This window comes from Morus notabilis, unplaced genomic scaffold, assembly GCF_000414095.1.
Source record: "Morus notabilis unplaced genomic scaffold, ASM41409v2 Scaffold136, whole genome shotgun sequence".
In the NCBI taxonomy this organism is placed as follows: Eukaryota; Viridiplantae; Streptophyta; class Magnoliopsida; order Rosales; family Moraceae; genus Morus; species Morus notabilis.
In genome coordinates, this window is record NW_010367550.1 from 123,514 (window position 1) to 146,193 (window position 22,680).

The 22,680-nt window shown below is 33.1% G+C and overlaps 3 protein-coding genes across 3 annotated transcripts; all 3 read left to right on the forward strand.

The window, feature by feature from the left end:
• Positions 1–4,615: 4,615 nt before the first annotated feature.
• Positions 4,616–7,828, forward strand: LOC21389125 (glycerophosphodiester phosphodiesterase GDPD1, chloroplastic). The gene is made up of 7 exons (XM_024175147.1): positions 4,616–4,913; positions 5,024–5,199; positions 6,228–6,290; positions 6,576–6,859; positions 7,041–7,131; positions 7,223–7,419; positions 7,513–7,828. The coding sequence occupies exons 1-7, from the start codon at positions 4,817–4,819 to the stop codon at positions 7,727–7,729; spliced, it is 1,125 nt and encodes a 374-aa protein (XP_024030915.1). The 5' UTR covers positions 4,616–4,816; the 3' UTR covers positions 7,730–7,828.
• Positions 7,829–8,883: 1,055 nt separating this feature from the next.
• Positions 8,884–10,251, forward strand: LOC21389126 (glycerophosphodiester phosphodiesterase GDPD1, chloroplastic; the record flags this gene model as incomplete). The annotated part of the gene is made up of 4 exons (XM_024175138.1): positions 8,884–9,177; positions 9,356–9,451; positions 9,543–9,739; positions 9,833–10,251. Coding segments are annotated over 4 exons (804 nt in total), but the record flags the coding sequence as incomplete, so codon positions are not given.
• A 7,353-nt stretch (positions 10,252–17,604) lies between these two features.
• LOC21389127 (NAC domain-containing protein 83) lies at positions 17,605–19,760 on the forward strand. The gene is made up of 3 exons (XM_010112633.2): positions 17,605–17,973; positions 18,094–18,374; positions 19,188–19,760. Exons 1-3 carry the CDS (start codon positions 17,787–17,789, stop codon positions 19,476–19,478), a joined length of 759 nt encoding a protein of 252 aa, XP_010110935.1. The 5' UTR covers positions 17,605–17,786; the 3' UTR covers positions 19,479–19,760.
• Positions 19,761–22,680: the final 2,920 nt, after the last annotated feature.

Consider the following 22,680-nt stretch of genomic DNA (forward strand, 5'->3'; position numbering starts at 1 on the left):
AGGTGGTGCTAAAGATAATAACCGTTAAATTGTTGCTAGAGACATAACACAACATGGAAATTAAAAATTTGGACCAAAACAATAATTTTATTTTTATAAAACATTCATATCATTCCTTCATTGAGAATATTTTATCTATCAAAATTAGTGACGACTTTGAAACATTCCTGATTCTTCACCTCATGAACTAGTACTATAGCTTGTAGATAGGAAAAGGTCCTGCTGGGCCATTAGTAGGGCCGGCCCTATGAAGGTCCTACAGGTCCATTAGAAGGGCCGATCCTACAAAGGTCCTACAGGGCCATTTGTAGGGCCGACCCTATAAAGGTCCTACCGGGCTATTAGTAGGGCCGGCCCTATGAACGTCCTGCAGGGCCATTAGTAGGGTCGGCCCTGTGACGGTCCTACAAGGCCATTAGTTGGGCCGACGCTATGAAGGTCCTGCTGGGCTATTAGTAGGGCCGGCCCTATGACGGTCCTGCAGGACCATTAGTAGAGCCGGCCCTATGGAGGTCCTGCAGGACCATTAGTAGGGCCGGCCCTATGAAGGTCCCGCAGGACCATTAGTATGAAGGTCCTGCAGGACCATTAGTAGGGCCGGCCCTATGAAGGTCCCGCAGGACCATTAGTATGAAGGTCCTGCAGAGCCGTTAGTTGGGCCGGCCCTACGACGGTCCTGCAGGGCCGTTAGTAGGGCCGGCCCTATGAAGGTCCTGCAGGACCGTTAGTAGGGCCGGGACCATTAGTAGGGCTAGTCCATAAAGGGTTGGGCTTGAGGATCTCCCCTCAGGCCCGATCCTCTACTGTAGAGGGCCGTGCTTGGGCCAGTCCAGACTCATGATGAGCTTGGGTCAGAAGGGCCGTGCTTGTCCGGCATGGCCGTTTTGACACCATTGGCTATCCAGCCGGTTGTGTCCCTCCCAAAGTTGCACTTTATGCATTAGAAAATCATTATATATGTGGGATAACCAAAAAAAAGAAAAAGTCTTACGCACATCATGAAAAATAGTTTACACGTATACGGATTTATTTTTACGAGACTCGTTAGAATTTTGACACTTCTAAATTATTCATGAACATGTCACTTCTTTAGTATTTATATTATAATGTGATGAGAATTTATATCATCTATATATCCAACTCAGAGACTTCTCTGAATAATTTTGTATTCTTCAGACTTATGAACTTGGTCGATCTATGGCAGATAGGAGATAGGTGGGGCTAAAGATAATAACAGTTAATTTGTTGCTAGGCACATAACACAACTTGTAAATTAATAATTTGGACCAAAACAATAATTTTCTTTTTATAAGACTTTCATATCATTCCTTCTTTGAGAATATTTTATTTATCAAAATCAGAGACGACTTTGAAACATTCATGATTCTTCACCTCATGAACTAGTACTATAGCTAGCAGATAGGAAAAGGTCCTGCAGGGCCATTAGTAGGGCCGGCCCTATGAAGGTCCTGCAGGGCCATTAGAATGGCCGATCCTACGAAGGTCCTGCAGGGCCATTTGTAGGGTCGATCCTACGAAGGTCCTGCAGGGCCATTTGTAGGGTCGATCCTACGAAGGTCCTGCAGGGCTATTAGTAGGGCCGGCCCTATGACGGTCCTGCAGGGCCATTAGTAGAGCCGGCCCTATGACGGTCCTACAGGGCCATTAGTTGGGCCGACGCTATGAAGATCCTGCAGGGCCATTAGTAGGGTCGGCCCTATGACGGTCCTGTAGGACCATTAGTAGGGCCGGCCGTATGAAGGTCCTGCAGGACCATTAGTAGGATCGGCCCTATGAACGTCCTGCAGGACCGTTAGTAGGACCGGCCGTATGAAGGTCCTGCAGGACCATTAGTAGGGCTGGCCCTATGAAGGTCCTTCAGGACAATTTGTAGGGCCGACCCTATGAAGGTCCTGTAGGACCATTAGTAGCGTCGGCCCTATGAAGGTCCCGCAAGATCATTAGTATGAAGGTCCTGCAGGACCATTAGTAGGGCCGGCCTATGAAGGTCCTACAAGACCATAGTATGAAGGTCCTGCAGGGCCGTTAGTAGGGCCGGCCCTATGACGGTCCTGCAGGGCCGTTAGTAGGGCCAGCCCTATGAAGGTCCTGCAGGACCGTTAGTAGGGCTGGGACCATTAGTAAGGCTGGTCCATGAAGGGCTGGGCCTGAGGGTCTTCCCTCAGGCCCGGTCCAAGCCCGACCCTCTACTGTAGAGGGTCGTGCTTGTGCCAATCCAGACCCGTGACGAGCTTAGGTCAGAAGGGTCGTGCTTGTCCAGCATGGCTGTTTTGACACCATTGGCTATGCAGCCGGTTGTGCCCCTCCCAAAGTTGCACTTTATGCATTAGAAAATGATTATATACGTGGCATAACCCAAAAAATAAAAGTCTTACGTACATCAAGAAAAATAGTTTACACGTATACGGATTTATTTTTACGAGACTCATTAGAATTTTGACACTTCTAAATTAGTCATGAACATGTCACTTCTTTTGTATTTATATTATAATGTGATGAGAATTTATATCATCTATATATCCAACTCAGAGACTTCTCTGAATAATTCTATATTCTTCAAACTCATGAACTTGGTCGATCCATGGCAGATAAGAGATAGGTGATGCTAAAGATAATAACAATTAATTTGTTGCTAGACACATAACACAACATGTAAATTAATAATTTGGACCAAAACAATAATTTTATTTTTATAAAACTTTCATATCGTTCCTTCATTGAGAATATTTTATCTATCAAAATCATAGACGACTTTGAAACATTCATGATTCTTCACCTCATGAACTAGTACTATAGCTAGCAGATAGGAAATGTGGCAGTAGAGAAATTGATAGAAAGGAAACTTCCAAAGGTAGCAATGTGGATACATGATTGAGGGTGTGTGAATATATATAACATCTCAATGCTGTATTTTAAACAAAAAATCAAACGTCTGAATGCCTTCTCTCCTCATCTATTAAAATATGTGGATTGTTTGTCCAAGACACATAAGCCTGCCGTGTTTACACCTCATTCATGTATCTTTACCCACTCCATCCCATTCTTTTCCCATTTTTTAGGTCTTTTTTTAAAAAAAAAAAAGTTTAACCACTTTGGTTTTGTTGGCACAACTTGATCAAATGTTGTTAAAGTAGTAATTTAGAAGTATATTTTAATTAAAAAATAAAAGACAATGTTATTAGGAGATTTCAAGTTAAGTGTTTATACTTAATAAATGGGTTGTTTTCAATTGGTAAATATAATACTTTAAAAAGGTTCACCAATTAGAATGCTTGAATGGAAATACCGATCATATACAAGTATCTTTGTAAAAGACTTGATTAGAATCCTATAATTAGAAGATTTATAACATGGATTTGACATTTGAGTACTTTGAGAGCCCATAAAATGTTGTGAAGTTGTGACGTGCAATAATTCCCCTTAACACCTTGGCGCCAAGCACGCGGCGTTATCAGATGAAAGGAGAGCTGGCCATGACTCAATTACACGGTTTTTCTTTTGTCTTTTTTCCTTTTTTTTTTTTTTTTGTGGGTCAATCTCACTCACGAATTTGCACTTGTTTCTTTCTTTCTTTCCTTTTTTTTAAAAAAAAAATAATAATAATAATTAAGGACATATTCGATTGGATATTCGTTTCCCGTTATTCCAGAACGACCTTACTGTTTTAATTTTCAAACGGTCGAACGTGAATATGATATTATATAAATAATAAAAGGTAAAACCCAACCACCAGCTTCCACACCAAGCTCATGCGGTGTACTTCTCAACACGGCCTCTCTATTTTCCACCTCTTAGTTGGCGCGTCCAAATATAATTTCTTTTTTTTATTTTTTTATTTTATACAATTTAAAAAGTTACCTCATCAATACGTGTAATTCGAGCAGCTAAATTATATATATTAAATTACTATTGAAGCTAAAAGAACGTAAAATTTAACAAAAACTTAAGTTAAATTCTACTATTTGATGAAACTGTAAATATTGAGAATTATACACTGAGATACCTTGATAAATCATTTTAAAAAATAGTTAAAGATAAAGCTAAGTGCCTCCAATTATAGGTTAAATAGGGCCATTAATTATACTTATAAGATTTAAATCTCTACATGGAATTGAATAATATCTTTACACTCACTTCATAAACACCGTTATATTCAAATTATACTATTAACGTCAATCAACCCAAGAATGAGGGCACACCATAATAGAAATTCCCAAATCTAAGTTTGAATGAAAAGTCAAGATGTTGAGATAAGGAAAGACGCCAACTCCAAGTCACGGGCGTTGGTTAAGCGCGTGATGTTATTTGATTTGCGGAGAAGATTAGGAAAGGAAACCGAGTTTGATCTGACTAGGACAAACAAAAAACGCAAAATCCTAGTACTGGAAGTACCCGATCCAAATTAGAAACCATGCAGGATTAGATTTAGGACACATAACAACAAACTATTTCATTAACTCCCGTGTCCCGTTAGATTTTGACGGAACATACAAAAAGAAAAAAGTTGACGGCGTGAAGAACGAGTAGGAATATCCAAAAGCATATGACAATGGAGAAATAGAAACACGACTTGGAAAACGAAAAGGAAAAGGAAACTCATAAAAGAATATTCTTAAACTCTACCACCCAGATCCCTTTCTTCTCCTTAAATATATATGTATGTATATAATAGCCTTCTCCACCTCCACCTCCACCACAACCACCACATTATTCTCACAAAAAAAATATAATCAATCGCCAATTTCTTCTTCTTTCTTTGAGACTTTTTTTTTCCTTCTTTTAAAGAAAAATAATAATGGCTCTGAAAGCCGTCCACGTCTCCGACGTCCCTAACCTCGACCATGTCCCGGAAAACCCTTCTCTTTCGCTCTACTCCACCAGCCTTCCCAAAGGTAATAATTTTTACGCAGTTTTAAACCGTCAGATTTTCATTCATTTTTCTTTAAAAAATTTATTAAGGGGTTTAATGATTTGGATTTATGCATAAATAATAATAATGTAGGGGTGGAATTGGGAAAGAAAAGAAATCCGAGGTTAATGGTGATAGGGCACAGAGGAAACGGAATGAACGTGTTGCAGTCGTCGGACAAAAGAATGAGAGCAATCAAGGAGAACTCCATCGCCTCCTTCAACGCCGCCGCAGCGTTTCCCGTTGACTTTATCGAGTTCGACGTTCAGGTCAGTCCCAATCTCCGACCTCCGAATTCATCGGAACTTTATGCACCACGTGATTCTTCCGCTGTACGCTCTCCGCGTACGGTCGGTCGTATTTTTTCTCTCTTTCTTTTTTTCCGTACAGTTTTTATGGCCCCGCCCACCCACCGGTCGTTTACCTCATTTGGCCTCCTCTGTTGTCCAGGGTGTTTTTAGTAATTTTACTAGTATTCTCAATATTTTATTTTTTTTTATTTTTTTTATTCAGCAATCTCAATATTTTATTGGAATATTTATATTTCTATATCTTGTTTTAAATTTATTCAAAATCTATAATTCTATATATTTAATTTTTAATTTAATTAAATATATATTTTAAGTTAAATTTAATATACAAATTAATCTATTATTTCGATTAATAATTGATTTTAACTTTTAAAATGACTAAACTATCTTAAAAAAAGATAGAAAATAAAATTAAAGTTTTCCAATATTACAAAAATAAATATTGAAAACACAAAAAACCTCATTTCAATTTTTTTAAGGTTAAAACCATAAGTTTAAAGTTTTTTTTAGTTTTTTTTTTCTTCTTCTATTTTTATTTAAGGGTTATTTAGATAAATATGCTTAAAGTTGAGAATTGATTGTAAAAATGTATAAATTTGAGTATTAAATTTAATTTAAAAGTATATATTTAATGAGATTAAAAATTAAAAATATATAATTTTTCAATAAACTTAAAATACATGATATAAAAATATAAATATCCCCATTTTATTTATTTACTTTCATTTTCCTGAAATCTACCTTTTACCGTATACTTTTCCTCCATATTTCCTAGTAAATTCTGTGCTTTTTTTTCCTAATACTTTAAGAAGGGTACTGATATGATTTGTCTTTTCCTTTTTTTTTTTCCTCCTCTCCCTTTTCTTAAAACGTTTTGCAACTTGCCTTAAAACAAGTTAAGTGCGGTGATGAAGAAGGAAAAAAAAAAAAAAAAAAACCGGAACTGCAAAAACCAACATGGTTGTACATGTTTTTGTTAATTGTAGGTGACCAAGGACGACTGCCCAGTCATATTCCATGACGACTTCATCCTCTCCAGAGATAATTACGTAAGCCCCACTTGGAATAATTTATCTTATTTTCACTTAATTCTCTTATTATATGTATATTATATAAATATATACATACATACATATATATATATATATATATGACTGCCCAGTCATATTCCATGACGACTTCATCCTCTCCAGAGATAATTACGTAAGCCCCACTTGGAATAATTTATCTTATTTTCACTTAATTCTCTTATTATATGTATATTATATAAATATATACATACATACATATATATATATATATATATAATTTGGTTATGGACTTGTGTGATACAGGGGACTGTGTTTGAGGAGAGAATTACAGATCTGCGTGTGTCGGAGTTCTTATGCTATGGTCCTCAAAAAGAGGCAGGGAAACATGGAAACGCCTTGCTTAGGAAGACCAAAGATGGCAAAATTGTTGAGTGGAATGTTGAAACTGATGACTTTCTCTGTACACTCGAAGAAGCCTTCCTCAGTGTTGAACCTTCTCTGGGTTTCAACGTTGAGTTGAAATTTGATGACCACATTGTCTATGACCAAGACTATTTCATCCACGTCCTTCAAGTCGTCTTACAGGTGCCAATTCCCTTAAACTTTTACCTTTTTTTTTCATATGAAATTTTGTTGTAATTTGCTGCTCAAAACTTGTACAATACTAGTATGATATTATTTCAATACTCATTTTGTATTTTTTTTTTTTATTTTTTTAACATTGTTAGTTTGTTTAATTTAGTGAACTTTATTATTGGATTGGAACAGGTTTGGTTATGCCAAGGACAGACCAATCATCTTCTCATCCTTCCATCCTGATGCAGCCTTGCTTATTAGAATAGAAAAGGACAAATATCCTGTAAGCATCATGATCCAATTGGAAGAGAGAGAGAGAGAGAGAGAGAGAGATGCCAAATTTACTAACCAAGTATTGTCGGTGAATATGGCAGGTATTCTTTTTGACAAATGGTGGAACAGAGATTTTCTATGATGTAAGGAGGAATTCCTTGGAGGAAGCCATAAAGGTGTGTTTGGAAGGTGGTCTCCAAGGAATAGTCTCAGAGGTTAAAGGAGTTTTCAGAAATCCAGGAGCAGTACCCAAAATCAAAGACTCCAAACTTTCCCTCCTTACCTACGGCAAATTGAAGTAAGTCTCTTAACACTGCTACTTAAAGATTAATAATTTTGTGATTAAGATTAATAATTAAGTTCTTATACATTATAATGGTGAATGGTGCAGTAATGTAGCTGAAGCGGTTTACATGCAACACCTGATGGGAATAGATGGAGTGATAGTTGATCTTGTCAAAGAAATTACAGAATCAATTTCTGATTTGATGAAGCCTTCAAATGATGAGGAGGAGAATAGTGTTGATTCTGCCAAATCAAAGCCCAAGTTTACAGAGCAGGAGCTTTCCTTCCTGTTGAAGCTCATTCCTGAATTGATACAGATTTGATATTAATCATTACACTATTATTTATGTACAAAGTACACTAGTACACTGCTGAGCCTGATTTTTTTTACCCTTTTTTCGTCTTTATTTTTCTGTGTTTTTTTCTCCATCTTTATTTTTGTCATATTTAGCAATTCTGCACAAAATTTTCTCATAATTGAGTTCCTCAGAAGTCAATACAACAATGGTGGGCATCTTTCTTTTCCTCCGGATTCTGCTCTACTCTAAGTTTCTTATTTTGTTTTTGTTTGTTTTTTTTTGGACGTTTGTCCAGATTGAACAAAACCCTAAATTCTGGAGAGTGAAAGAAAAGAAAAACGCATGTAAGATATCTAAGATGAAAATAAAGTTTTGATATGTTTTGACTAGATGTGGTTTACTCATGAACTTTAATATAGTAAGTGAAATATTTTGATTACTTCTTGTGCTTGATTATGGTTTCTCCAGAAATGAGAACTTAAAATATTTCAAAGAAACAGAGAAACATCTGATAAACGACAAGAAGTGCAAAATAAAACATCATTTAGAAAACGACATTAACATAAAAACGACAACGGATATAAAGAGCGAGAACATTAATAAAGCGTGACAAATTGAACTATTAAAAACTGGAAAAGTCTGATAAACGACAAAGAATGGAAAGGGATGAAACATTACAAACGACAAAAAAAAGGGGACAAATGAAAGTCAAAATGTTCAAAAATTACATTGAATTAAACACGAAAATAATTAATACTAAAAGAACGACATCAAATTTTCAATCGATCAGACAACAAACTTAAAACGACAAAAATTGATAAACGATACATCATAAAACGACAATAAAATAAAAAGGTGAAACTTGGGGGTTTTCCAACAATACGACAGAATCCTAGAGAAATTGAGAGGCATCTATACTCATAATACAAGATAATTGTTGCTAGATCAACAAATGATGTTGGCTTGCTTAAGATTATAAGTTGTCGTTGGATAGTCTTTTCAAATTTCCAAACTTTTATTGGACTTCAACTTGTGGAGGAAAATACATCTCAATAATGGTGAGCACAGGAGAAACTAAGGTGAAAACTAAATACCAAATGATAGAATTCTTATATGTATATTATATAAATATATACATACATACATATATATATATATATATAATTTGGTTATGGACTTGTGTGATACAGGGGACTGTGTTTGAGGAGAGAATTACAGATCTGCGTGTGTCGGAGTTCTTATGCTATGGTCCTCAAAAAGAGGCAGGGAAACATGGAAACGCCTTGCTTAGGAAGACCAAAGATGGCAAAATTGTTGAGTGGAATGTTGAAACTGATGACTTTCTCTGTACACTCGAAGAAGCCTTCCTCAGTGTTGAACCTTCTCTGGGTTTCAACGTTGAGTTGAAATTTGATGACCACATTGTCTATGACCAAGACTATTTCATCCACGTCCTTCAAGTCGTCTTACAGGTGCCAATTCCCTTAAACTTTTACCTTTTTTTTTCATATGAAATTTTGTTGTAATTTGCTGCTCAAAACTTGTACAATACTAGTATGATATTATTTCAATACTCATTTTGTATTTTTTTTTTTTATTTTTTTAACATTGTTAGTTTGTTTAATTTAGTGAACTTTATTATTGGAACAGGTTGTGTTTGGTTATGCCAAGGACAGACCAATCATCTTCTCATCCTTCCATCCTGATGCAGCCTTGCTTATTAGAAAATTTCAGGACAAATATCCTGTAAGCATCATGATCCAATTGGAAGAGAGAGAGAGAGAGAGAGAGAGAGATGCCAAATTTACTAACCAAGTATTGTCGGTGAATATGGCAGGTATTCTTTTTGACAAATGGTGGAACAGAGATTTTCTATGATGTAAGGAGGAATTCCTTGGAGGAAGCCATAAAGGTGTGTTTGGAAGGTGGTCTCCAAGGAATAGTCTCAGAGGTTAAAGGAGTTTTCAGAAATCCAGGAGCAGTACCCAAAATCAAAGACTCCAAACTTTCCCTCCTTACCTACGGCAAATTGAAGTAAGTCTCTTAACACTGCTACTTAAAGATTAATAATTTTGTGATTAAGATTAATAATTAAGTTCTTATACATTATAATGGTGAATGGTGCAGTAATGTAGCTGAAGCGGTTTACATGCAACACCTGATGGGAATAGATGGAGTGATAGTTGATCTTGTCAAAGAAATTACAGAATCAATTTCTGATTTGATGAAGCCTTCAAATGATGAGGAGGAGAATAGTGTTGATTCTGCCAAATCAAAGCCCAAGTTTACAGAGCAGGAGCTTTCCTTCCTGTTGAAGCTCATTCCTGAATTGATACAGATTTGATATTAATCATTACACTATTATTTATGTACAAAGTACACTAGTACACTGCTGAGCCTGATTTTTTTTACCCTTTTTTCGTCTTTATTTTTCTGTGTTTTTTTCTCCACCTTTATTGTGGTCATACTTAGCAATGCTGCACAAAATTTTCTCATAATTGAGTTCCTCAGAAGTCAATACAACAATGGTGGGCATCTTTCTTTTCCTCCGGATTCTGCTCTACTCTAAGTTTCTTATTTTGTTTTTGTTTGTTTTTTTTTGGACGTTTGTCCAGATTGAACAAAACCCTAAATTCTGGAGAGTGAAAGAAAAGAAAAACGCATGTAAGATATCTAAGATGAAAATAAAGTTTTGATATGTTTTGACTAGATGTGGTTTACTCATGAACTTTAATATAGTAAGTGAAATATTTTGATTACTTCTTGTGCTTGATTATGGTTTCTCCAGAAATGAGAACTTAAAATATTTCAAAGAAACAGAGAAACATCTGATAAACGACAAGAAGTGCAAAATAAAACATCATTTAGAAAACGACATTAACATAAAAACGACAACGGATATAAAGAGCGAGAACATTAATAAAGCGTGACAAATTGAACTATTAAAAACTGGAAAAGTCTGATAAACGACAAAGAATGGAAAGGGATGAAACATTACAAACGACAAAAAAAAGGGGACAAATGAAAGTCAAAATGTTCAAAAATTACATTGAATTAAACACGAAAATAATTAATACTAAAAGAACGACATCAAATTTTCAATCGATCAGACAACAAACTTAAAACGACAAAAATTGATAAACGATACATCATAAAACGACAATAAAATAAAAAGGTGAAACTTGGGGGTTTTCCAACAATACGACAGAATCCTAGAGAAATTGAGAGGCATCTATACTCATAATACAAGATAATTGTTGCTAGATCAACAAATGATGTTGGCTTGCTTAAGATTATAAGTTGTCGTTGGATAGTCTTTTCAAATTTCCAAACTTTTATTGGACTTCAACTTGTGGAGGAAAATACATCTCAATAATGGTGAGCACAGGAGAAACTAAGGTGAAAACTAAATACCAAATGATAGAATTCTTATCCTAAAAAAAAAAAAAAAAAAAATGACAGAATTCTTGTTATTTTTTGACTGGGCTTATAAGATGAAACAGCAAAACATTTTATTCTAAAACAGCTTTTGTAACGAAAAAGAGAACAAAACTTTAACTTTCCGAAGACAAGGTAAGCAAATGAAAACCAGCGAAGAGAAAACACACCATTTCTTCACATATACCGCAATTGAAGTATTTTTTATGTTATGTCTAATTACAATTTCCCCGGAAATACGACATTGACAATTCAAGGTAGAAAGCAACTTATGAGAGAAACCACAAGAAAAAACGATATCAGGTTCAGAAACGACGGTAAGATGTAAAAACGACATATGTCTAAAATGACGTAAAGATAAAAACGATGTTAAAGGTTTTTTTATTTTTCTTAATCAACGAGAAAAATGTAGGTAAACATTTAAAATAACATTGGAAAACTCAATGATAATTTCATATCAATAACAAGCTGAATAAAGAGCTTGGAAAACTACGATTAATTGGTAAAGAACAAGGTTTATTATTTATCAAGGACAAAATAATTGGAAAATGAAACGTCTAAGAACTGGGAGAAAAAAGAAGAAAAAGGAAAACGACAATATCGATTAAAACGGCAATAAATTATTTATTAAAACAACGACAAAATGAAAAACGCCGAAATGTTCAAAAATATAAAAAGATCGAAAATGACAAACTAATAGCCGATAAAGGTCAAAATGGACGACAGCAACTAGATAAAAACAACAGATTGAGACGACATCCTTTTGCAAACGACAATAAAAATCCAAAATAAGACATAAAACGACAAGTAACGACAACGGCGTCCAAATTTTGACATGATAATGACGGTAAGTCGGTAACCTAAAAAAGAAAAAAAAAATTTTGAAAAGCAACGTCAAGTAATAAACAATAATAAATTATATAACAGAAAACAAAATTTAAGACAAAAGCATCGAAAACTAACAAATCAGAAAACGACAATACTCGCAAAACGGCAAAATAGCAGAAGACAGCAACAACATTGAGAAACGGGGAAAAAAAATGTTAATCCCGACAGCAACACAAGAGACTGCTGATACATCCAGAATATCAGAGGAAAACATTTAGAAAACGACATCAAATTCAAAATGAAAAAGAACTTAAAGATTAAAGATTGGACCTCCCAACTACTCCCTAAAAGCTTTTTTTTTCTTTTTTTTTTTCTCAAATCCCTAATAATATTAGAATGAAACTAGTAAAACTGTTGAGAATTGGTGTCGTCGAACTGTTGAGAATTGGCCAATAGATTTTTTCGGCTTGATTATTGCGTCTCTGTTTGTTATTTCTGTTCCTAATCTGATTTTTCTTTGCTACCCAATTTGTGATTTTTGTAGCTTTAATATATGATCTATTTCTTGCATATTGTATCTTGCTGTATACTGTATAGCTTTGCTTCTTTGCCCAATAAATTTCTTTACCTTGTATACATAGATGCATGCATGCGTATATATAAATACATACACACACACATCTATAAGATATAATATATTTAGGATTTTGATTCCATATATATATATATATGTATGTATGTATATTATATACATAAACAGAGAGATATCTACTTCAAGATATAAAGAGTAACCATGAAGAAACACAGCAGTCCAAAAAAATGGGCTACTTTTTGTTAATTGAAGTAATTAATAAACTTATACCAAGTAACGTCAGATACAATCAACATAGATCCGCAGGACCTTTTTATCAACAAGAAACCTAAGATATTGTATAATTGCTTTTCGTATATATATAGAATCAATCCACTTTTATATATGCATGTGTAAACACAAGCATTTGATTCTTTGAAGTTAAGTGCTCTCTTACGTGACTTGTTGGAACAAATTATTTGGACATGATATTGCTAATAATAATATTAACCCATGGTAAAGCAATATCTCATAAGCTGGAAACAGAATCCGTATATATTTACCCAAAAAAAAAAAAAAGGTAACGGTATTGATTCAGTTAATTGAAAATGCTTTCTTCTTTGCAAGATAATGGTGGTACTATTTCTTATTTAAAAAAACACCTTTTTGAAGTACTCGTAGCAAACAAGTGTAATATATAAAGTATCTTTACTGATGTTATTTATTTTAAAATGTTAAATCATATTAAAAGAATATGATGATTAATTTATATGCAAGTTTGACAGATTCTAATGAAGATTTATCAATATAACTAAACAATATTTTGCTTCGTACCAAATAGATGTATAAACATTATAACCATCATCATGAAGCGAACTATATATGGAGTATGTTTAAACAGAGCCCTAGTAAAGTTTTACATCCGTACAAATTTGACATGATTACAAGATTGGTTCTTGGTCAATCTTTAAATTGTTTGGGTTCGGAATTTTAATATCCTAAACTAGACTAGCTAATCCCATTACCTTATTCTAGCCCTAATGAGCTACAACTGGGGCAAATTGAAACAGGACTAAAAGAAAGTCACCTCGAGCATAAAGGTCTAGATTTTGGCTACTTTCTTAGCCTTCCCCTCCCTAATAATACTTTCTAGAGTCCGAGTATGAAGGCCTTAATTGTTTGGTTAGTTCAATTTTTTAATTTGAATTAAAAAGTGAATTTATTTTTAAAAAAAATATTGTAACACAAAAATTTTTATGAAAGAAAATACTACAGTAAAAATATGAGCTGTGATTCGAATTAATAAAACGAACAAAAAATAAAGTTACACTTCCACTACTCCACTCTCCCAACAAAAAGAAAAAGAAAAAAGAACTATTAAGGTTAGGTTAGCCAGTAGCCACAATGCATTTTGCAAGTGTTCTGTGACCAAATTACATCTTCACGGTTTGGCAATGGCTAATGGCTATCAATGGAAATAGGTGACTACGTTTTTGGAATCTTCAATTAATTTACACCTTGAGGAAAATGCTACTTATAATGATCTAGGTTATAAACCCCCATTTTATTTATTATTATTTTTTTTTTTTGAAAGAGGATAAACCCCCATTTAAAATTATACTAATTCTAACAAAATATGTTAAAAAAAGTAATAACAAAATAAATTAGGTTTAATATTTGCATCGGTCCCTGAATTCTTGTCTCGCTATTAATATTCATGAGCTCTTATTTTCTATTGCCATATCTCCTTTAATCACTAACGGTAAGCATGGTTTGGTGACCACATAAAATTTATGTTTTGCCCGTTTGCTTGATTTGCAGAGTTTAAGACTTAAGGGTACTCTTAATTACGATACACTTCTAAACTAATGATCGTAAAAATGATAAGCAATTATTACTCACAACTTGACATGATTTTACACATTTTGCTAGCTGCATGGAAACATTAATTACAAGCAAAGATTATTATTATTATTCATAATCAAAAGATGATGCTTCTGTCAATGCGTAGACAATCCAGCACCTATATTTTATTCTAAAAAGAAAAATAAATAAATTAGGGAAACGAGAAAGAACAAAACAGCTAAGGCTTCTTGAAGAACAAAACTAAATGGAGGCCATTAATTAAAGAAGGGTGAGATGATAATGTTGATTAAGGAGGAAAACACTAGTAAATCACGGCCATCAATGATAGCGAATCTCGCAGCAGCTGATTTGACTCAATTCCAAGAAAAACAGCAACCCCCACGACATGGAGAATACACACGCACACACACACATACATATGTGTATATATATATATATATATATATATATATATATAATTGATTTGTCTTTTTCAAAGTCCAGATAAGTACGTGCTTAACGAAACACACTTGAAAAAAATCAAAATCAAAATCTATGCGTTCAAAACACGCTTCTTAAGGTACGGTGTTGGGTGTTCTGTTCTTCAATGTTTCAAACGCACAACGAGGTGTTTTTTCTTCTTTTTTTTGTCTTGTATATATACGTATATATATATATATATATATGTTATTTGTTTTGGATAATTATTAATTTCTTATGGCGTGTATATGTCCATATTTTGATCATTAGCATTATCATCGTGGTTGACTTAGGGCATTATTATTATTGTTATTAAAAAAAAAAAGAGTAAGAAGAAAGGAAGAAGAAAGAATGGGTTGATTCTTCTGCCAGCCATTTTTTTGGTTCAAACTTCAAACAGAAATCTGCACTATGTTTATATATTGTCCATTAAGAAGAGGCAAATGAGAATATAAATTTAGTATTCTAAGTAACCTATATTAATTAGACAATAAAGTCATAGGAAAATTGCTATAGTTTTTCTCATTCATATGCTATATTTCAATTAAATTATCATGTCTCCTAAGACGTGGACTAACATTGAGTTTTATATTTATTATTTTCTTATCACTGATAAGCTACATATATATGAGAGCAAAATTTGTTGAGAAACACAATAAGATATTATTTTAAACAAGCTAGGTGCTTGGATATATTTAGGCAACAGTTAAAAGTGTATGCGTACAAGAGTTTAAACGCATAATCTCATTCTCTAATTACAAATAGATGTTAAATTGGGAGAAAATCACTCAATAATTTTCATTGATAAAAAACTGATTTTATGTAATAGTTACGGGGAAAAAAAAAAAGAATATATGTTTGCTTATAAACATATATAAGAAAGTTTAAAAGGGGGAAAAAAAGACCTTGATGATTAGCTAAGTACAAATATTCCCTCTACATTGTTCTCTCTTTTATCTAAATCCATCTATTTCTTCTTTCAATTTTTCTGTTCTTCTTCTTCTTAATTTCCTCTTTATTTCTTTATTTTTTTATAATCTATCTTGGTCTTGTATAAATTATATAACTATATGGAAGCTAAACATTATTATATAATTTATGGAAAATCTTAACTTTTACATGTTACACTATGTAGAATCATGATATACAGAAGATAAATTCCAAAAACAAAAAAAAAAAAACTAATATTGTGCTATTTTAAACTGATGACATCATACAAATATTATTAAAACAAAAAATGAACACAAATTTAACAAAAAAAAATTAACGGTTTAAAATGACTTGATATCGATATTAGGTATTTTTAAACACTACCAAAGTATTTATCTTGAACAAATTATTTGTTTGAAGTGTAAAGATTAAAAAAATATATATTATATATATGGAAAGATGTAGTAAAGTCAAAATGAGAAATAATTAGAAATGGATTTTGGGGGAAAACGTGGCACACATGGGTCTCACAGTACACGAGTTGATCTGTTGACCCAAAAAAGGCCAACTCCCAAGCGTGGAACTTCTTGTCCTTTTTGATGTCCTACACGTTTCCGAATTAACCAACGACCGTCAAACCTCACTTACGCAAATTCCATTTTATTATTATTCTTATTTTATTATTTTCAATTTTCAAATTAAATAAATTGCACTCTACCTCCTCAGTTAAACTGCCTTTGCCACTTTTCTTATCATATTTACCAATCTTAAGCACATTCTCCCCAACTTTCCATTGTTTTGCAATTTGTTAATTTTTTTTAAACTTTTTTAATAGAGCTTGTCGCATGAGATCGAATGATCGAATGTTATCTTTTGTCCAAAAAAAGAGAAAACTTTTCATCAATATATTTTAATTTCTCTCCTTTTCTTATATAAACTGGTCTTGTAATAATTACTTTAAAATTTACCGAAATATTTTAATTTACTTTAGGGTTAGTCCTTTCTTTCATTAAATTATAGACTGGATTCTATTTTAATCTCTAATTTTTAAAGCCTACAAAAAAAACTCCAATTAACTGACTTTAAAATCTAGAAGAAAAAATAAATTTGAGGACCTTTTGTGATTTAGTAGAAGTTAATTTTATAAATTTACATGTCAGGCATGATTGTTAAAAAGTACACCGTGTCATTTTTTGTCGAGATCTTAATATTTTGATAGAATGATTTATTTAGGGCAACTTAGTAATGTAAAATTTTGATGAGATATTTTAAAAGTTAGAGCCCAAAGTGAAATCAATTATATTTCAAGAATTGAATCACAGTTAATTCTTTATTTTTTTTAAATAAGTAACTCTTATCACAATTAATCCTGCAAATATACTGTTTATAAGCCATACCGGAATCTAAGAAAACTCATTGTGATTTTTTACGTAATGATCTCCATTAAAAAAGTAAGCAATTTATTTTAATCATTATTATTATTTATTTTTGCTGAAACAGAAGTTAGCAAATGGTTGATATTGCCAAAATCGGAAAAGTATGAGAAGCTATATGCCAAAATGTTCTTTAGAAGGGGTCAATCACTTAAAAGCCTTATAATTGAGGGGCTAAAATATAATTTTATCTTAAAAGCGACAATAAAAGCTTTAAAAAGGTTTCTGAGTCCGAGTAGGACTTGGATTTCCTTTTCACATTTCTATTTTGCCGAGTCAAGGAAAAGGAAAAGGTCTCCGAGTCCTATTAGGAGTTGGAGTTTTTGGGTTTTCCATTCTCTCTCTCCATCTATATATAAATAACAAAACACGGCCGTTCTATGCCAACCATACAAATCAATTCTCTTCTTCTCCTTGCTCTTCTTGCTCATTCTCTTTTTCTTCAGATTTAATCCTCATATATATTTGGCTTTGCAAAAGTTTTTTTTTTTTTTTTTTTTTTTTTTTTAAGGAAAGTTTTTCAACGTTTGTAAGGTGGGGTTGATTATTTTTAGGAATGGAAGAAAAACAAAAGTTGTTAATGAGTAGTGGAGGCCTAAAATTGCCCATCGGCTACAGATTTCGGCCGACCGATGAAGAGCTCGTGGTTCATTACCTGAAGAGGAAGGTCTTTTCCATTCCTTTGCCTGCTTTGGTCATTCCTGACTTCGATGTCTTCCAAACTGATCCTTGGACCTTGCCAGGTAATTTTTTTTTTTTTTTTATGTTAAATTATCCCATTTTTTTTCTTTTGGTTTGAAAAAAAAAAAAAAAAAAAACCCATCGTGCTAAAAATTTTGTCATGTGTGATTGATATTCATCAGGTGAAGTGAAGGAAAAGAGGTACTTTTTTCACAAGCAAAAGAGGGATGTTAATATTATGAGCAAGAAGAGAGTTAATGCTGGTTCTGGCTACTGGAAACCCATTGGGAAGGAGAGGCTAATCGTGGCTTCTGAGTTGAACAACCAACCAGTTGGAATCAGGAAAACCATGGTGTTTTGTGGAGGAAACCGTCCTGATAATCATCATCATCATAATCATCGCTGGCTCATGCATGAATTTCACCTTGTCCGTCCTGGACCAACTCCTAACTCAGTTCATCTGGTACATCCATACATAACCACATATATAATTTTCACCGTTGCTCATACAATCACATGTAGCAGTTTTTTCCCACCACATATCAATATCAATGGTGATTAATAACGATGCTCAATTATAAAGCACTCGTTTCAAGTAAAACAAATCAAAGCAACGGCGAGCGTGGGTAAGGGTTGCGTAGCAGCGGAGGACGATTTGTGGCTCTCTCAATCTAGCACTTAGCGAGCGATTCTCATAACTTATGTCTCTCTTCACTAGTAGTGGCATAGTGGCAGAGGACGATCTATGGCTCTCCCACCTAATACTTAGGGGCTGATTCTCATAGTGCGATTTGTCTCTCACCACAAGTAGTGGTGGCATAGCGGCGAGGACGATCTATAATTCCTTATAGTGCGGTTAAAATTATGTCTCTCACCACAACTAGTGGTGACATAGCGGTGGAGGACGACTTATGGCTCTCTCATCTACCATCTAGAAATCGATTCTTATAGTCATATTAAAATTATGTCTCTTATCTGTCTATGGTTTAGATGACTTTAGACTCGGTGAATGCTAGGTGATGCATGAGTCAAATTTCTTATCATTCTGTTTGTGATCCCAGGAGATTACCAAGGTGGTTGTTGGCTCGGGCATAAAGACACAACTGAGTCTTTTTGTTTTTTTTTTTTCAAAGCAAAAAAAAAAAAAAAAATAGTAATCTATGTCTTATCATAATTTTATATTAGGTACGAGCTTAGTCTATCTATTAGTTTTTCTTTCTAGTCTGTTTAAGTTTAACAATATTATGTTATGATCCCCATATATGTGGATGTGTAGATATCTTCAATGGAGTTGAAGGAGTGTTGGGTTGTATGTGGAGTGTTTCAGAAGAAGAGACGGCCAAAGAAGAAAAATGGGACAAACAGCGAGAGAAAGCATATCATGATGACTGAGGTTACCAGGCCAAAATGTTCTGTGGGCCCACCTACGCCTTCGTTGTCAAGTTGTAGTGGAATCACTGAGGTCTCTACGTTGATCAATGGCGCTATAGATTATGATTATGATGATGATCAGGAAGAAAGCAGTTCAAAGATAAATATTAGTCATTCTGATGATAATAAGCCCTAGCTAATTGTGATAGAGATAGGCCATATTAGAGCTACTTTCTGATCCAACTGTAATGCAACAAGTTAAAAATTAACGAGAGCTTTTGAAGTGAAATAGAGAGAAAGAGGGACAAAAACAAACAAAAGAGAATTTGCTTTGTGAGAGGTTGTGCTTTTCTTCATGAAGCAAATCAATGTTCCATCTGATAATGATCATATTTTCTCCTTTTTCTTTTTCCCTTAACACCTTTCTATATTTAGCTTAATCTAATTCCATATAATGATGACGTTGATTGTTTCCTCAGTATCGAAGCTTTAATCATTATTATTATAATAAAAAAAGCCAAATCATTTTTTTTTGGGCAAAAAGACGACGCAAAGTATAAATACACACATGACAGATTGTGGCATCCTAAGAAGGAAAAAGACAACTTTAACAAAAGAAAAAAAAAAAATTCTCAATTTTTGAAAAATTCTCCCATCTCATGGCATCAAGGAAAGACTAGTTTCTTTTTTTAATAAAGGGAAGAAGAGGTTCGGCATTATCGACCTAATCATGACTAAGTGAAAAGAAGAGATCCTTTGTAGGTGGGCACATGAAGTATTAGAATAACGAAAGATGCAAAGTGGCAAAAGATCAAACACCATGTGGGCGTCACTGGCATCCATCTTTTTTAGACAACAAAAAAGGGACTTAATATATACGGCAAATTATACATTGAAACTCATCAAAAGCTTCCACAGGTGGAACACAATTAAATTTTCAACAATCTGATATGCGTAGATCAATATTAAAAATTTACGGTACGTCACATAAAACTATTCTTTCTGTAAATCTGACTGTTGAAAAAGTAACCTAACAATTAAAAACAAAGGTTCTATCGTAGAGGTTGCTTATAACAATATATAAATATAATAAAGACATATTTATTGGACCGTATTAGAGCACTGTATTGTATAATAATATAATAACACAATATTTAGTGTGACTATCGTATTATATAAACTAATATGGATGGTAAATAAATACAGCATATGTCGTATTATTAAATACGGCTCATTTTTAGCATATTATATCATATTATTTTATAATGGATTAATGATTCGTATCGGACAGGACACGACTAAGAATCGAGGTTGGACTGACATAAAGTAATGCCAGAGTCTATAATTGTTGAAAAATTGAGGAGCACAATGTAGATTTATTTAAAAAAAAAAATTAAATTTTGACCTTAAAACCAAAACTTTTACAAAATTATTTTTGACCCCAAAACTTCAAAATTACAGTTTGACCCTGAATTTTTTATGAAATTTCATTTTGACCCCAGACCTTTTAAAAATATATTTTGACCCTAAAATTTTTTCAAAAATTACATTTTGACTCCAAAATTATTAAAAGTTTACATTTTGACCCTTTATACAATACTTCATGACACCAAACACCGTATTGTATTATGATAATACAACTCAATACAACATAATACAACAATACAAATTACCAAATATGGCCTAAAAGTTTTTTTTTGGTCGAATTTTTTTTTCTTTTAAATTTAAGAGTGAAGATTCGAACTCCATATTATAGTAAAATCATATGTGAAATTACTATTAAACTATACTTTGCATCCACCTTTTGTCGAATCTTGATGACAAGTCTCTTGAGTCTTGATGCACATGAAAAAAAAATAATAATAATAATAATTTAACAAAGATTCTTCTGCCAATATTGTTCTCAACTGCATTGGATAGGATTGCAGAACATATTTAATGCCCCTTTGTTCACGGTTTTACCTAAAGAATGGTGTTGGTTGTCTTAGGGAAAAGAACAAGGCCACTAATTCTTCTTTTTGAAAGAGGTATCACATATTTTTCTAAGTACCTATTTGGGTTGGACCATTGAGAATAAGATTCTTTGTGTCAACCAATGAAGAGACATCCATATGGTTATTTACTATTCCACAAATCCTCCAAAACCTGAAGTGTGACAATTTGACCTTAATTAGAGAGCAAAAAACAAAACAGAAGAAAGTTGTACAGAAATCGAACCAAACTTCACGAGACTCAGAATGTGGAATGATAATTATTTAATTACATGCATAAACATTAAAAAAAGTGTATTTTGATTTGGGTGTCAAATATCTCCATTATTCATGAGATCTCAGAAAGATGAATGAGAGACAAACACCACACCCACAGAATATCAGGGGACAAAAAATCACATTCAAATAGTCTAGATGCAATGCCCAGATACGATCTCTTTTCTTGTGAAATTTGACAACAATAATGAAAACTTAACTGAGTAAACAAAATAGAACCTTACTTATGGGTTTATAAATCCTAAACTACTTAGGAATCTTAATTCAAATGAAATTTTAAATAGATAGCATCCTAATCAGAATAAATCCTAAACAAACTCAAACTAAATATAGACAATAATAAAATAAAACAGAAATCCTAACAAGACTTGAATTTCCTAATTTTCTGTCTTACATCAATTTAGTATAATAAAGAGGACTTTCTCTCTCCCTATCGGTAGTGTCTATTAATGACCGTTAAATTTAATCAAAATCACAGCAGAATAAAAACATATGGAGAACAAACAGTTTATAATACATATCTAACGGTTAAAAATAGAACATTGCCGGTAATTCATTTTTTCTACTCATATTAAAGAAACTCCCAAACAAAGTTAAAAAACATACTTTAAAACAATTCAAATAAAAAAAAGCACATGGTAGAAGTATAAAACTCCCTTAATAAAAATGTATTTGGTGTTTTTTTCCCCTCTAACGAACCTTTTGTGAATTAAAGAATTGTTATTGAACTTTCAATTTCGACAAATCAGTCCTTGGATTAAATAAATTGCATTTGCAATACCCCAAAACCATTTTCAGCCGAATGTTAATAGTTCTCATTGTCTATAACACTTTATTGAATGCATAAATAACTTGTGAAATTAAAAAATTCAGGATGTATTGTAACTTGTAATTTACAAAAGTTCAATATATAAGAAATAAATGGCGCGTTTGGAGCTTGTTCCTAAATGATTTTATTTTTTGTATAAAAATGAAAATGAAAATGTTTTCAATCTCAGACAGAAATTCTTTTTAAAAATGCGTTTGGTATTTTTATTAAGAGATTATTTTCAGTATAAAAACCCCATTAATGTGTTTCTCTCTCTGCTCGAGAGAGGAGAAAATGAAAATAAAAAATGAAAAATGACTAAA